Below are 14,677 nucleotides of genomic sequence, written 5' to 3'. Positions count from 1 at the left end.
AAAAAATATGAGATTAACATATAAAAGTAACTAAAAAATTATTACATAACTGAAAAATATATGAGATTAACCAACAAAAGATAAAATATACTAAGAAATTGATTACATAACTGGAAAATATATGAGATTAACATATAAAAGTAACTAAAAAATTGATTACATAACTGAAAAATATATGAGATTAACCAAAAAAAGTTAAAATATACTAAGAAACTGATTACATAACTGAAATAACTAGAAAATATATAAGATTAACCTACAAAAGTTAAAATATATGAGTTTATTCTAAAAAATGTGAGATTAACATATAAAAGTAACTAAATATTGATTACATAACTGGAAAATATATGAGAGTAACCAACAAAAGTTAAAATATACTAAGAAACTGATTATACAACTGAAATTACTGAAATAACTGAAAATATATGAGATTAACCTACAAAAGTTAAAATATATGAGATTAATATATAAAAGTAACTAAAAAACTGATTACATAACTGAAAAATATATGAGATTAACCAACAAAAGTTAAAATATATTAAGAAACTAATTACATGACTAAAATAACTGAAAAATATACGAGATTAACCAACAAAAGTTAAAATATAGTAATATACTAAGAAATTTATTACATAACTAAAATAACTGAAAAATATATGAGATTAACCTAAAAAACTTTGTTGATTATGTCTCAGAAATCTTTTTGTAAAAAAACAAAAAAAAATGTGCCTTGAGGCACAGAGGGTCGCACCTAAAGGCGTGTTTTTTATAACACTGATAACAGGTGATGATGTCAAAGGAGTCAAGGATATCAAATCCATCTTGACTTCGAAATTTGAAATGCCAAACTTAGGGTTTCTGATATATTTCTTGGGAATTGAGGTTGCTTACTCCCAACGTGGTTATTTTCTATCTCAAACTAAACTTGCTTGTGAGATTATTGACAAGTCAGGAATCTCAGATGACAAAATTTGTGAAACTCCTAAAATAGTGGGCTCAAAAATGAAAATCGATGACGGGATTCCTCTGACCAATCATACTCCTTACAAACAACTGGTAGGCTCGCTAATGTATCTCAGCATCACTCGGCCAAATTTGTCACATGCGATCCATATTGCCAATCAGTTTCAACATGCACCCACAACGGTTCACATGAGTGTCGTTCTTCGCATCATAAGATACTTAAAGGGAACTGTAAATAAGAGCGTATTTTTATCTTCATCTTCTGCATTAAAGTTAATTGCCTATATTGATTTTGATTGGGGAGGTGACCCCAATAACCGTCACTCCACCACTGGTTTCTATGTTTTCTTAGGTGAATCGTTGGTCTCTTGGAGGTGCAAGAAGCAACAAAAGGTTTCTTTGTCCTCCACCGAAGCCGAATATCGAGCCATGGCATCCACAACCATGAAAATTGTATGAATTCGACGTCTTCTACAAGACATGTGAGTCTATATTAAAGGGCCAACAAAGTTATATTGCGACAACAAAAGTGCAATATATATTGCCGAGAATCATACCTTTCATAAACGCACGAAGCATATAGAGATGGATTGTCACTATGTCAGGGAAGAATACTTGAAGAAGGTCTTTGATCTCCCGTATGTGACGCCTAAGTACCAACTGGCTGATTTCTTCACTAAGGCTCTTTGTTCGCCTAGATTAAATTTTCTTCTTGGCAAACTTGCGGTTATCGCACTGTAAGTTTGAGGGAGGGTGTTAAAATGTAATCCTTAATCTCGTTGTATATATATATATTGCTTATAATAACCCGAAAAGGGTATTTCTGTAATTTTTTTTATGCATATTCCATTTGGAATATGATTGTATTTTTTTCTTTCCTTTTTCTTTTCTTTTTTATTTTCTTTTTGTGGTTTGTGCCACCTAGGGAAGACTCCCCAAAAGAGTCCTTGGGGAGCCCCCTATGTGGCTCCTCTTGTGATGCATAAATAGGGGTGTTTCCCCTTGTAAAGAAAAGGCTTGAGAGTTCAAGTTCTTGTTACATTTTCAATATATATTTCTTTTCATGCCTTTGTGCATGTTTTTATCATTTTACGCATTTGTGCATACTTGTTCAAGTGTTATTTGAGCGCCTTTGTGCACATTTCTTGTGAGGTATTAGTGCTTGTATGCGTATTGTCTCTTCGTAGACATTTTTACACAAACATGCTAATACCACCAGCCCATCAATGAAATAGCAATATCAAACAAGATCATAGATTACTTATAATACTTAACATCAAGCATCGGACACCAGAATAACATTCTTCATGGACATGGAAGATGCATAAAACCATCATGCTTAAGCAGTCTATCCATAAAAATTTGGAAGAAAAGTGATTTCTATATTAGTTGCTGCAATGGAACCCGCCAGGATAACAAAAAGTTTGAAATGGTTGATGCATTAGCACCAGCTACGTTGGTTGCTTCAACAATGGTGTTATCATAGTCATTGCCTGTAACGTCCCTAAAAAATCAAACCTTTTAAAACTTTCCCAAACCCCGAATTTTGAGAAAAATTTAAAACTTTTTTATTTATATAAACAATTCACATGGTTCCCGAACGTAATATGCCAACAAGCTCATTTATAGCCACATCTTCCAAATACTAGACGGCCCACCTGAGCGCAAGCGCGAGTGTATATTAGTCTCCCAGTATCAGATCCAGTACGGAATCATCTATAAACACAATTTGATTGAATTTATTACTCTAAGGATTCTCACATGTGAAAAAGACACTGAAGTTTACAAAATTCCTGAAAATAATATGCCAGCAAGTTCATCTATGGCCACATTCCAACCGTTCCAAATACTAGATGACCCACCTGAGGGCAAGCGCGAGTATATATTAGCCTCCCAATATTAGATCCAATACGGAATCATCCATACACACAACTTGAGTTGGATTATTACTCTAGGAGTTTCTAAGATGTGAAAAAGAAAATGTGGAAGACAAAATGTATCAAGATTTAAGATAATTGAGGAGTTACGTAAAGATTTAAAATTCTAAACCATATGCAAGAATATAACAGGAATGAAATGACAGAATTTAAAAATTTTCTCATTCAAAAATATTATACTTCTTTAAATATAAAGATTCAGACAAAAAGTAAAATTTACACAAGTTTTTAACCATCTCAAATTTTTGCCTGATACCTCCAGGAATCGTAATAGGTAAGAGTGAAGCTTTCAGACGGGCAGCAACCCACGCTTCGCTTCAATCCTCTATGAGGTCATCTATAATATTGTAGAGTATCAACCATATGCCCATAGAAAACCAAAACTAAACTTAAAGAATGCAATTCGAAATTAAAATGATGCAATCAAGTATAATTCTCATCATTTTAGAAATGAGAGTCAAGGAAATCCACATCATAATAAGAACATAATATTTAATCACATAAACCATTATTCATTTCATGGCATTTATAATTACATCACTTGTATGCATGAAAACTCAAAAACATTCACATTTTAATTCATGACATTCAATTTCACATATATACATGATAATCATTTGCATAAATTTATAAAACTAACAATTCATAGCATACTCCAAAGTGAAGTAAAAATACAATCTATCATGCAATGTCATCATTCATTTTCTTTATGCTCAAAAGAAAACATGCTCATGTCCAACTTATGATTGAGCCATGCATTATTTCAATTATAAATTCACATGTCATTTATCAGAACATTTATGCACTTTGAATTCAAATATAATAATAGAACAAGTCCTATATCGACCTTTCTTGTGTGCCACACATACAAGCACCTCATGTGCATCAACCAAGCCTATGGCTTGTATCAACAAGTCAAATCACATGACCAAACATAAACATATCTTTTTCATTCACATGTAACAAATTCATATGCAATAATCATGCAAAACCTTAAAAGTCTCTACTTGTTCACAATATATGATTATGCATATAAAAGCAGTTATCCTAAAAAATCTAATTAATTGTTTCTTTTGCTTATTCAAACCCATCTGTTACAATAGAGAGTATAGACATCCAGAAACAATCATAGGACTATTTATTATTCTATATATTTTATTAACCCTCCAATGGCTTAATTGGTTCTTTGTCAAACAATTCAACCCTGCAGTGCAGCGGTTAGGAGAACGGACCCATGGTCCAAAGTCTTGGCCTACGCCAAACCAAAATCGCTGGTGAAAAATCAGTCATGCATTCCTAACTCTGCAGAACTATCGTACTACCACCTAGGACTCATTGGTAGACCTGTCTCATAACCTTCGTGGGACGAAAAGAAGAGGCGCCTTCAGTCCTGAAAAACACATGTCCCGCTAGGCTTGTACCGTCTTTCCCTCTCTCGAGAAGATACGAGATCAGAACGGATGCAACCATCTCAGAGAGCACGGCCTTACCGGCACCTCAAATAGACCCATAGTCCGGGGGTTATCTTTATTATTAAGTCATAGGTCAGAGTCAAGTATTATATTCTCACAAGATAACTCTTTTGATGCCCGCATGCATGAATTCAAAAGTCTGTGTCACTTGCATAACTTAAACTTATATGCTCTCATGCATGATATCAAAGTCTATGTCACTTGCTAATTCAAATTTACATGCTCTCATGCATGTTTATAACAAATTTGTATTCACTTTCATGCATGACCCTATCATGTCATGATTTAACTATAGATGCTCTCATGCATGTTCATAACAAATTTGTATTCACTTTCATGCATGACCCTATCATGTCATGATTTAACTATACATGCTCGCATGCATGATTCAATTCTAACATGATTTCATGCAGAATTTAATCTCAATATGTTTAACACAAGATGCACTCACATGAGTTATTATGCATGCAAAGATAATTTCACTATTTCATGTGCAAAACACATCACATCATACTTGCACACATTAACAAGATATACAGAAAAATGTAATCAAATTCACAAGCATGATACATTCATTTTAGGCATGTTTTCATGATACAAATTTCACATGAATGGCAAGCTCAATAAAAAATAATGTCATTCAAGCATTTGATGCAGTTAATTCAAACACGACAATACATTCAACCATTTGTTTCACAACAATGTTAAACATGTAGCTGCAGCAAACACACTCCAATATTATGCTAATTATAACCATGACCAGCATAATCTCCCAACTATAAAAATAAGATCACTTTTATTCCTATACATTTAAATCATGCTCAGCATGGTCTTCGAACTACAATTATCAACAGTCCTAGATATCCACAACTAAGTGAGTGTGTGAGCAAGAGAGTGTTGCATTCAAAAAGTAATTAACTTGTGATGCGCTTGCACCACTTACTTACCACGGGTATTTACCCGATTTGCATGTTTTTGCATGGCATTTTTAACCGCATGCGATACTTAGCATTAAACATCACGCAATTTGCTCAGCTACGCACCTGCAATACACATTTATATAGACAATGCAATACAATTCTAACATTTTCTAGCAATGTAACTATGCTACGAATTCAGTAAGCATATTAAGTAACTTTTAGATTCTATTTCTATAATACAACATAAATAACATTCTAAAATTTTAGTTTAGGAATTCTACCTTTTTTATGCGGCAAAAAGTAAAACAAAACTCGAGATCCTGAAGGTCCAGTGCAATTGCCACACGACACGATCTACTCGTCCCTCTCACAACCAGAGAGCGCTACAGCTGCAGACACAACGACAAACTTATCTAAATCCGCTCTCGCATATGAGAGACTAAAAATAAAAATGCAAATCGGTAACCCTGTTGACGAAAAATCGAGAAGTAAGGCACTGACAAGTCCAAACAAGAATGGACAGCCATGTGGAGTAACTTCACAGGCTACATCGCTCCTCGCGATAGCACAAAAACTGAGGCACTCGGTTTTAGAAGGGGGTTGTGTATTCCCGTGGGAATACGACCAGCGACGGGAAAACCAAAACAAGACTGTCGTTAAAAACAAGAGATGTTCCTGCTGTCGCGCAAAGGCAGCCCTGATCGATTCCCAATGTCGGGAATCGAATACTCAGGCTATGCCTTGAAGACAGCAAGACTAGGCAAATACAAATTTACTTTAAAGCATACAAGTAATTCGGTCTATTATCAGCATGAAAAGAAGATGATCCCAATCGGTTGGGCTCGGGTTACTAAGCAAACACGCATTCGTGATTTGCGAAACCCTGATTAGGGTCGTGCGGCAAGAAACAGGAAAAAAAAATCTAAATGACATTCTAAGAAACAGTGAAACCTCCCACGGCTGGGGGCCGTTTTTCCGGTAAAGACAGAGGTTCGGCCACCTACAGTGGCTCGGGTTCTGCCCAAATCAGGAAAATCGAACCCCAGAAAACAAAAAAAACAAATGATAAACTGGCGTGCACTGCTGAACAGAGGGGAGAAAAAAGAACGAAAAAATTCAGACAAGGTGCAGCGGCTCACCAGGGTTCACCGGCGTCGGCGGTGAAGCCGCAGCAGAGGCTATTCGCTTATTGCACAGGGAGGGCGAGGTCAGGCGGTCCTGCGGCTTCAAATGTCGGAGTCGAAGGGTCATGCAACGGTAGCCAAACGCAGTGGCCGGCAGCAACCGGGGTCGCAGTGGTGGAGATTTCGGGTCGGGCGCTCGGACGAAGGGGAAACGCAGTACAAAAAGGGAAGAGGGGGAAAGAAGAAGAGAAGGAGGAAGAGGGAACTTCGGCGACGGCACCCGGCACCCGGCTCCGGCCGGTCTCCGAACGAGGAAGGAAGGAGGAGGAGGACGTGAAAAGGGGGCTGCGAACAGTGAAAGAAGAGGAAGAAGAGAAATGCGATGTTGGGCTTTACGCGGGGTATGAAAAGCGTTGGGTCCGGATCGGATCCGACCCGAAGAATCTAAATAACTAAATAAAAGAAAACAATTTATACAATACAAAGAAATATATATATATATAATAAAATAAATAAAGTAAACAAAATAAAAATAACACTAAAACTAAGACTACTTGGCGGTTCATAATCTTAACTTAGATGAAATTTGGTTCTAAAACAATAATTTATTAAATTAAAATATTTCTCTTAATTAATTTTATGACCAAAATACCTTTTTCACCAAAATGTTCTAAAAACTATTAAAATGCATTTTATTACCTTCAAAACACATTGAAAACACTACAATAATTTTATGCTCTTTCAAATGATAAATTTTTATAATAATTTTATATTTTAATGCTATTTTATCTTTAAAAAATATTGGAATAACTATTTTACCCTTCTTTGTTAGAAAAATATAATAAAGCTTATAAAACACCCAAAATTGATATTAAAAAAGTAGAAACACATTTTTAACCTGAAGGTAAAGCTAATTCTTTATTTATTTAAATTTTAAAAAAATTACAAGTTTTACATTGTCAGATTGAACAAAAGGAGTGTTCTTTAACGTCATCATGATGAACAATATTAGATGTTCAAAGGACGATATCAAAAACTCACACATAACTACAGTTTCCCTAACTCTATACCATGACAATTTTTTTATCCAAATGTCTTAGGTTCTTACTTTCACTGAAAATTAATAAGGAAAAGCATACTAGTAGAATTAAATATTTGTTGAAATCAGCCTTATAAAATTTGAATCCACCAAGATATGGAAATTCACTTGAGAATTGATGCTAATACTTAATCACATGGCCAAATTAAGTGAAATTATTAAATAAGTCTCAATTCATAAGAAATTGTGGGATACTAGGAAACATGAAGATACAAATGACCTAGCCTATTTGAGGCACTCTAACAACCATTTGGTGTGCAAATCGGCTTTTGCAGACCTTGTTTCACTTCTGATTCTAATTTCTTCAAATAGCTGGTGTTCAAACATTCTCACCCCAGAAGCACAAAAGGAAGATGAAATCATTCATTTGTTACTACCTCTGTCCATCACCAAAGGGGGTGCTCACCAGGCAATTCGTCTTTCTTTCCCTATAGAAAGAGAGGGAGACCTTCCGACCAAATAGATGGAGAGAAAAAATTGGCCGGAAAAGGTCCCCAACAACCCTCTTTCGGCCAGAGAGAGAGAGAGAGAGAGAGAGAGCTATTGTTTGTCAAAGGGACGATGATAGAAAGATCAATGGTCGGAGTAGTCGTCTGGGGCATGATGAGGATATAAGGTCATGGGCCCATTGTCAGTCCCTTTAGTTTGTCCCAAAATAAGGGTTGGCCTAAGCCATGCAGGCCAAACCTCCGTCGGAATAAGCTTTGGCCCCAGCCAAGACCTTGTCCAAAACCTAGCTGCCTTTCCCTGCAGTGTAAACCAATTAGGTTTGGTTGGACCTTTAATTTTAATCAGACATTTACATTTGCTTTAGACACAAGTGGGGATAAACAATCACAACTGAGAAAGTTAAGATTTTTTGGGTACGTTTGTAATACCTAGGGGTGGACATTAGGTCGGGTAGCCCATGGGCTGTCCCGATTTTGGTTGAACTCAGGCCTGATTTTGATTGCCCGAAAAGAGTCGGGCCGAGAGCTCAAGCATAGGTCCTGGCTCGAGTCAGGTCTTAATAGGTATTAAAAAACAATAATAATAAATAAAGTAAGGGAGAAAATAGACCCTCATTCGAATTTCCAAAAAATGCAACAAATGGCTCAAAAACCCTCATTTGAATTTCGCAATGGAGGGCTCCAGCTGGCCTGACAAATGATTGGCTCCATTTTTTTTTATTGAGATTTGGGATACTTATCTCTAGGGGTGGCAAATGACACGACCCGCCAACCCACCTCTTAGGCGGGTTCGGGTTTGGCTTAAACTAACCCGTTTAATAAATGGGTCGACCCGCCTAACCCGTTTAATAAACGGTTAGGCGGGCGGGTCAACCTGTTTACACGAACCCAACCCGTTTACCCGCCCGCCAACCCGACCTGCCAACCCGCTCGATAACCCGCCAACCCATTTACCCGACCCAACCCGTTTATTAAATGGGTTGGTGGGTCGTATTGGGTTACCCGTTTAATAAACGGGTCGGGTTCGTGTTTGCCACAGCCGACCCGTTTATTAAACGGGTCAGGTTTGGGTTGAGGTATGCTGACCTGCCAACCCAACCAGATTGCCACCCCTACTCTCTCTCTCTCTCTCTCTCTCTCTCTCTCTCTCTCTCTCTCTATATATATATATATATATATATATATATATATATATATATATATATATATATATATATATATATATACTCCCATTTAATAAAAGCTTTATAGTTTTCAAATTTTATTAACTTTTTTTGTTGATAGGACCCTCATCTATAAACATTATTTAGTAGAAAACAAATTTTAAATCATGCAATTATAGTATACATGTAGGCTTTTTAAAACCTTTAAAAATAAATGGCTCACGATATATCAAAATTTCATGACTTAAAAAATCATATTTTTATGTCAAAAAAATATGATTCTTATCAAAAATACTACGTTGAGTACATCCATAAAGTCTGATTTATAAGATACAACGTACAGCTATGATTTCTAGTATGTGGGAGTAGGTACTCCCCAAGTACCATACAATTAATATATATATATATATATATATATATATATATATATATATATATATATATATATATATATATATATCAGGTGGGGTTTTTGGGTAACAGTTGAACAATTACCATACCTCGAAACAACCTCAACAGTTGAACAATCAAATGTGTATTCCTTCGTCATTCCTCTACAAAAAGGCTATCAATACTATGATATCGTCAAGAAAAAGGTGTGACAAAAGTGATGTACAGTTCGTTGAACATTAACCTTTTCAAATCTTTATCCACATGAAGATATAATTCAGGGGGAGTTTTTCAGTGAAAATAGGCCACTAATGCTACCCAATTTATCACCTGATGATAGCACTGACTAGCCGCAAGAGACTATCGAAAATGAATCAGATGATTCCAGCCCCACAAGTAGTGAAACTCGTCTAAGGTTGAGTGATTTCTAACCTTTTTGCTCAAAAATCACATGCTCCAGATCAGTAAATTGCGGCTTCCGTGGGCAAAAACATGCTTGATTCTCCTCTTTCAAGTTTCTCCAAGGAGAATAGCCTCTTCCTTGAATACTAGGGGGAGTTCCCTATCCTATTATTTGAAGAAAATAAATGATTGAGAACAGAGTGGAAGAAAATAAGTGAGGGTTAAAAGGGGTGAAGATGAATGATTGAGAAGGGCAAGACAAAGGGTGCCAACAAATAGGACACTTAATTTGATAAAAAACTCTTTAAGATCCTGATTTTTCCTACATGTACAAGTGATAATTTTTTTTTTTTTTTTGCAGAAGATTTTCTTAACAGCTTCCTATCATTGCAGACTGGCACTCAACATGTGGTTATTGAGGGTCCGCTGTGTAAAGAATCTTACAAGATCCGGGAGTACTTGTATTCTCAGTTTTATTTGCTCTAAGAATGTAATCAAAGTTGAAATTTTGGGAAGAGCTTGTGCAAGATTTGAGCTTCAAGTACGACTATCTTAAAATTGATTCAGTTGCCACTAGTGTACCATCAGTCACCATTTTATTGTGGCAATTTTGGGGGTCAAGATCTACATGTTTCAGTGTTCCTGACATGGCCGTGTGCACATTGATGGTTCACTTTGATCAGATTAATATGCTGGCTTATCAGTTTGTTGACATGGATAATGTAATAACAGTTTTCTGTAACTATGGACCAGTATACCTCACCTCCCAGTGTATTTTAGAGAACTGTAAATATAGTAAACCCTAATTGGTAAATTCAGTACCAAATATTAAATAAAATACAGAAAAACATCATCAACAACAAACGCATGTACTGCAAGGTTATTAAATGTTAATATTTACAACAACAACATTTTGAAATGAATAAAACAATACTCATATATATTGTTTGTATGGAACTCACCTTTCGACCTAATAGAGAAAGTCGATGAGAAGGATATTGCAATCTTTCCATAATGGAGCAGAAAGATTTTATAAAAATTGCAACAAGGGAGGAGAGGAAAAGGTGTTAGGGTTCTTTTTAGAAACAATAAAAAATAAAAATAAATAAAAACAAAAGCGACTTTATATATGATTCAATAAGAATGTACAAAAATTCACATGCTAAAATATTGCACATGTCAGCAAATATTTACAGATCTCATTAAAGAGAATTTTGTCTGGGGAGATTCGCAGGTGCTTTTCATCAAGGTCATACACTATAAGAGTGTGAAGGTCAAAGACATTCACAAACACTAATATCGATTATTGTCACACATTTGTGGGCATCCTTGAGGATCATTTACATAAAGGAGATTTGCAAGGCATCTCGCGAATGTCGTACTATATATGTGATGGTAGTACCTTATATGTAGAGCTCGACCAAAGTTTGAAGGTTGAGGATATTCATAACACTAATATGTGAATGTCGCCAATATTTACGAACCTCTTGAAGATCACTTACTTAAAGGAGATTCATACGATATCTCGTAAATGTCGTACTATATATGCAAATTTTAAGCGATGTTTGCAGAGTTACATAGGTTTCAATTACAAGAGGTTCACAAATTTAGTTATGTGAATTGTGTGAGGTCTGCAAAAACATCGTGCAAATATACTTTTTTGTGAGAGGTTGAGACCGTGTATTGATATATAGCGCGAACCTCAGGTGGTTCACTCATGAGAAGAGTAAAAAGGTCTAAATAAAGTCAGCATTTGTGATTGTGTACACCAGGCAAATTTCACAAATTAAGGGGCATTTCGAAAAACTTGTTGTTTTTTAGGACATTATGTTTTTTCCAAAAATGAAACCATATATGATGAAGTTCATGAATCATGTTATTTTTGCTGCTAATGGAGTTCATGAACTTGGTTGGTTTTCATTCATGGCCAAACACACATTTTTGGCTATTCAGTGGGCCAAAGTTGTTGAATTCTAAAGGTATTAAGTGCCTAGTTTTGATAGGGGTGTCAATGTGTCAGGTTTGACCCAGACTTGACATGTACCAAACCCTATAGGGTCAAGGTTTAGTAATAAATGAGGTCTTATTAGAATCTGGATCAGACTCGAAAGATCTGATTAATATATGGAGCCAGGTATGGTTTGTGAAATTTCATACCAGACTTGGACTCTACACGAGTTTTGACTAAGATCCATAAAATTTTAATATAAAAAAATAATAAAAAATTTATTTTACCAAGTCTGGTTCATGTAATCCTTATAGGATCCAATTATGGCTTCTCTTATGATGGGTGTGATGGGACCCAAATCTATGTCACGTACCCTGAAAATTCTTGAAAATTTGAGCTATTTTTTTTATTTGAATAGAGCACACAATGAAAAATCAAACATTTATTTATTTATTTTTAAATGTTCTAGATTCTTTTGCAAATAATTTCTAACACAACGGAAGGAAAAAACTTGTTAGCAAAACAGTCATTCCATTGATGTATGCATTAATGCCTAAAAAAATATAGGGGTGAACTTTCACTAATTCATTACAAAATTGCATCCAATAACATTTTTTATAATAACCCAAAACACAGAGCAGTCCTTGAAAGATAAGGGTTCACGATCTAGCTCAAAAAATACTCTAGTTAACCACGTCTATTGCCGCCATGCCCGCCTATTTGTGGGTACCTAAAAAAGAGAAAATAAAGCATGGGTGAAATAAACTACAAGTCACAACAGAAAACATGATCACCCACTACGCAATAGCGGACATGGGTAGGTTACCAACCCAAACTAGACTTTAACTAAGTTTATGGCTAACCACGAGTCTCAAACCCTAACTCCTTGCAAGATTTCACTAAAAAAGAACTCTAACTTGAGAGGTGACTCACATAACTGTGCAAAACATAAATGCATGCATAATTTTTTCTTTTTCATTTAGGTACATCTTTTGCTATATACCAATACTCACAACAATTAACTTAAGTCTCAATAACATTGTTATCTCTACGAGGGCACTATTGCCTCGGGTCGCTATAGGTTTGCCAGACTACATGGAGGTGTACATTCAACCATGAGTAATTTAGATATTTTCTTTCTTTCTTTTAAACCCCACAAGGACTCGGTTCACCAACATTAAGGTCCAAAATCCTTCGTCAAGGAGTTTCTTTCCTTTGAAAAAGTCATAGTGCACTATAACTAGTGTATGTAGCTGGACCTCCAGCAAAAAAAAATTGTGTCCCTTAAGCCACCGTGATTGGGGATTGGTTCACCCTAGTGGCCAATGGGGGCCCATAACAGTAACATACCATCGCCAGCTGAAGAGTCTGTTGGCAACTCATCATAATCTCATGGGGTTGGTGCAAGCTCGCTCTAAAAGCGAGAAAGAATCACTCAATGTGATAAGTTACCTCATCTTTTAGGGCACAACACACTGGAAATTTTCTAATTAAGAAATAATCCATTTCCCGAGGCTTATGCAAAACCTCATACCACTCTCAATGAGCCTTTACTGCATATAATAATAAGCTCTTGGGAAAATCATTTTCCAAGGTCCTCACTACGGAAAAAGAAATTGGGAGCATTTGTAAATCTCAAGTTTTCGAATCTCAAACCTCATACATGACCACTAGGGCCCATGTATACAACTCAACCATTAGATTCCCAGATCAATTAATATCATTACATTTTTTTTTGTCCAGGTTAAATTCATCTTTCATGGTTCTATAAAAACTAAAATTGTAGTTTTTAGTTTTCTCTTCTTTTTTTTAACAAACCACATGATGTTCATAAATATACACATGACTACTAAGGTTCACGTATATGAAGATCCACCCGACTTTCACAATCAACCATACTAACTCACATTCTCCGAACTGAATTTGATTTTTGTGCGCACACACACATACACACACACACACACACACACATATATATATATTGGTGAGTGTTCATTTTCTCTTCTTCTTTTTCCAAAAGCCTTAAGGAGCTGAATACATTCTCATTTCAAAACTTACTTAATATGCATATGAAATAAATTATTTCAAGTATACTTGTTTTTTTTTCAAACTGAATTTTCTCCTCATAAATCCTCATATCATCCAACACCATATATATGTATATATATATATAACAAAAAATTTTCTTAAGACTATTCAAAATACACTAGTGAGAGGACAAAGCAGATTTTTTTTTTACATAACTAAGCATTCAAATTGAAGAGGACAATATAATTTTTTTTCTTATAATGCACATGAGTAGGGCGGCAAACCAAGTATAACAGAATATTTTGATCTCAATGCAAATAAACAAGGATTGTTCATATATGACATAAATTTATTTTAACCCACATACATATGAACAAGAGCAATTAGTTTAGTAAAAATGCATTTGGGTAGGCTGTTCATATCAATTTGGAATGCATATGAACAAAGTTGTTCGCATTTGACAGCAACTAAAAAATATAAATACATATAAACCGAGTTGTTCATATATGACAAAAAATTATTTAATTATAATCCATGAGCAACAACACATAAGATCATAATGCATAACTAAACAAGGTTGTTCATATTATGATAGCAGCTCATTTAGTTAAATTACAAAGAGCAAGGCTATCATAATATGACAACAATCATAAAATAAAATTGCATATCAATACAAGGTTGTTCATATTATGACAACTCATGTATTTAAAATCTAATGGGCAAGCTATTATAATATGACAACAATCTAAAAATCACAATGCATATCTAAACAAGGTTGTTCA

At 35.2% G+C, this 14,677-nt stretch overlaps 1 protein-coding gene across 5 annotated transcripts in view; it reads right to left on the bottom strand.

Annotated features, from left to right (window-relative positions):
• LOC149818966 (geranylgeranyl transferase type-2 subunit beta 1-like) overlaps positions 1-6,767 on the bottom strand; it is a 37,985-nt gene extending 31,218 nt beyond the window's left edge. For 2 of the 5 annotated variants that reach the window (XM_089983998.1, XM_089984000.1), the window contains exons 1-3: positions 6,432-6,767; positions 5,574-5,681; positions 3,157-3,237 (exon numbers count right to left, since the gene is read on the bottom strand). Coding sequence is in view for 2 of the 5 variants with exons in the window: in XM_089984001.1 (XP_089840127.1) it covers positions 6,432-6,543 (112 nt within the window). In the remaining 3 variants the exon portion in view is untranslated. The remainder of the gene's footprint in view (positions 1-3,156; positions 3,238-5,573; positions 5,682-6,431) is intronic. The other 3 variants (XM_089983999.1, XM_089984001.1, XM_089983997.1) reach the window with 3 other exon arrangements.
• Positions 6,768-14,677: the final 7,910 nt, after the last annotated feature.

Source organism: Nuphar pumila, chromosome 13 (assembly GCF_984573655.1).
Source record: "Nuphar pumila chromosome 13, dmNupPumi1.hap1.1, whole genome shotgun sequence".
In the NCBI taxonomy this organism is placed as follows: Eukaryota; Viridiplantae; Streptophyta; class Magnoliopsida; order Nymphaeales; family Nymphaeaceae; genus Nuphar; species Nuphar pumila.
Note: the sequence above shows the minus strand (reverse complement) of the source record. Positions and strands in the feature narration are given on the sequence as shown.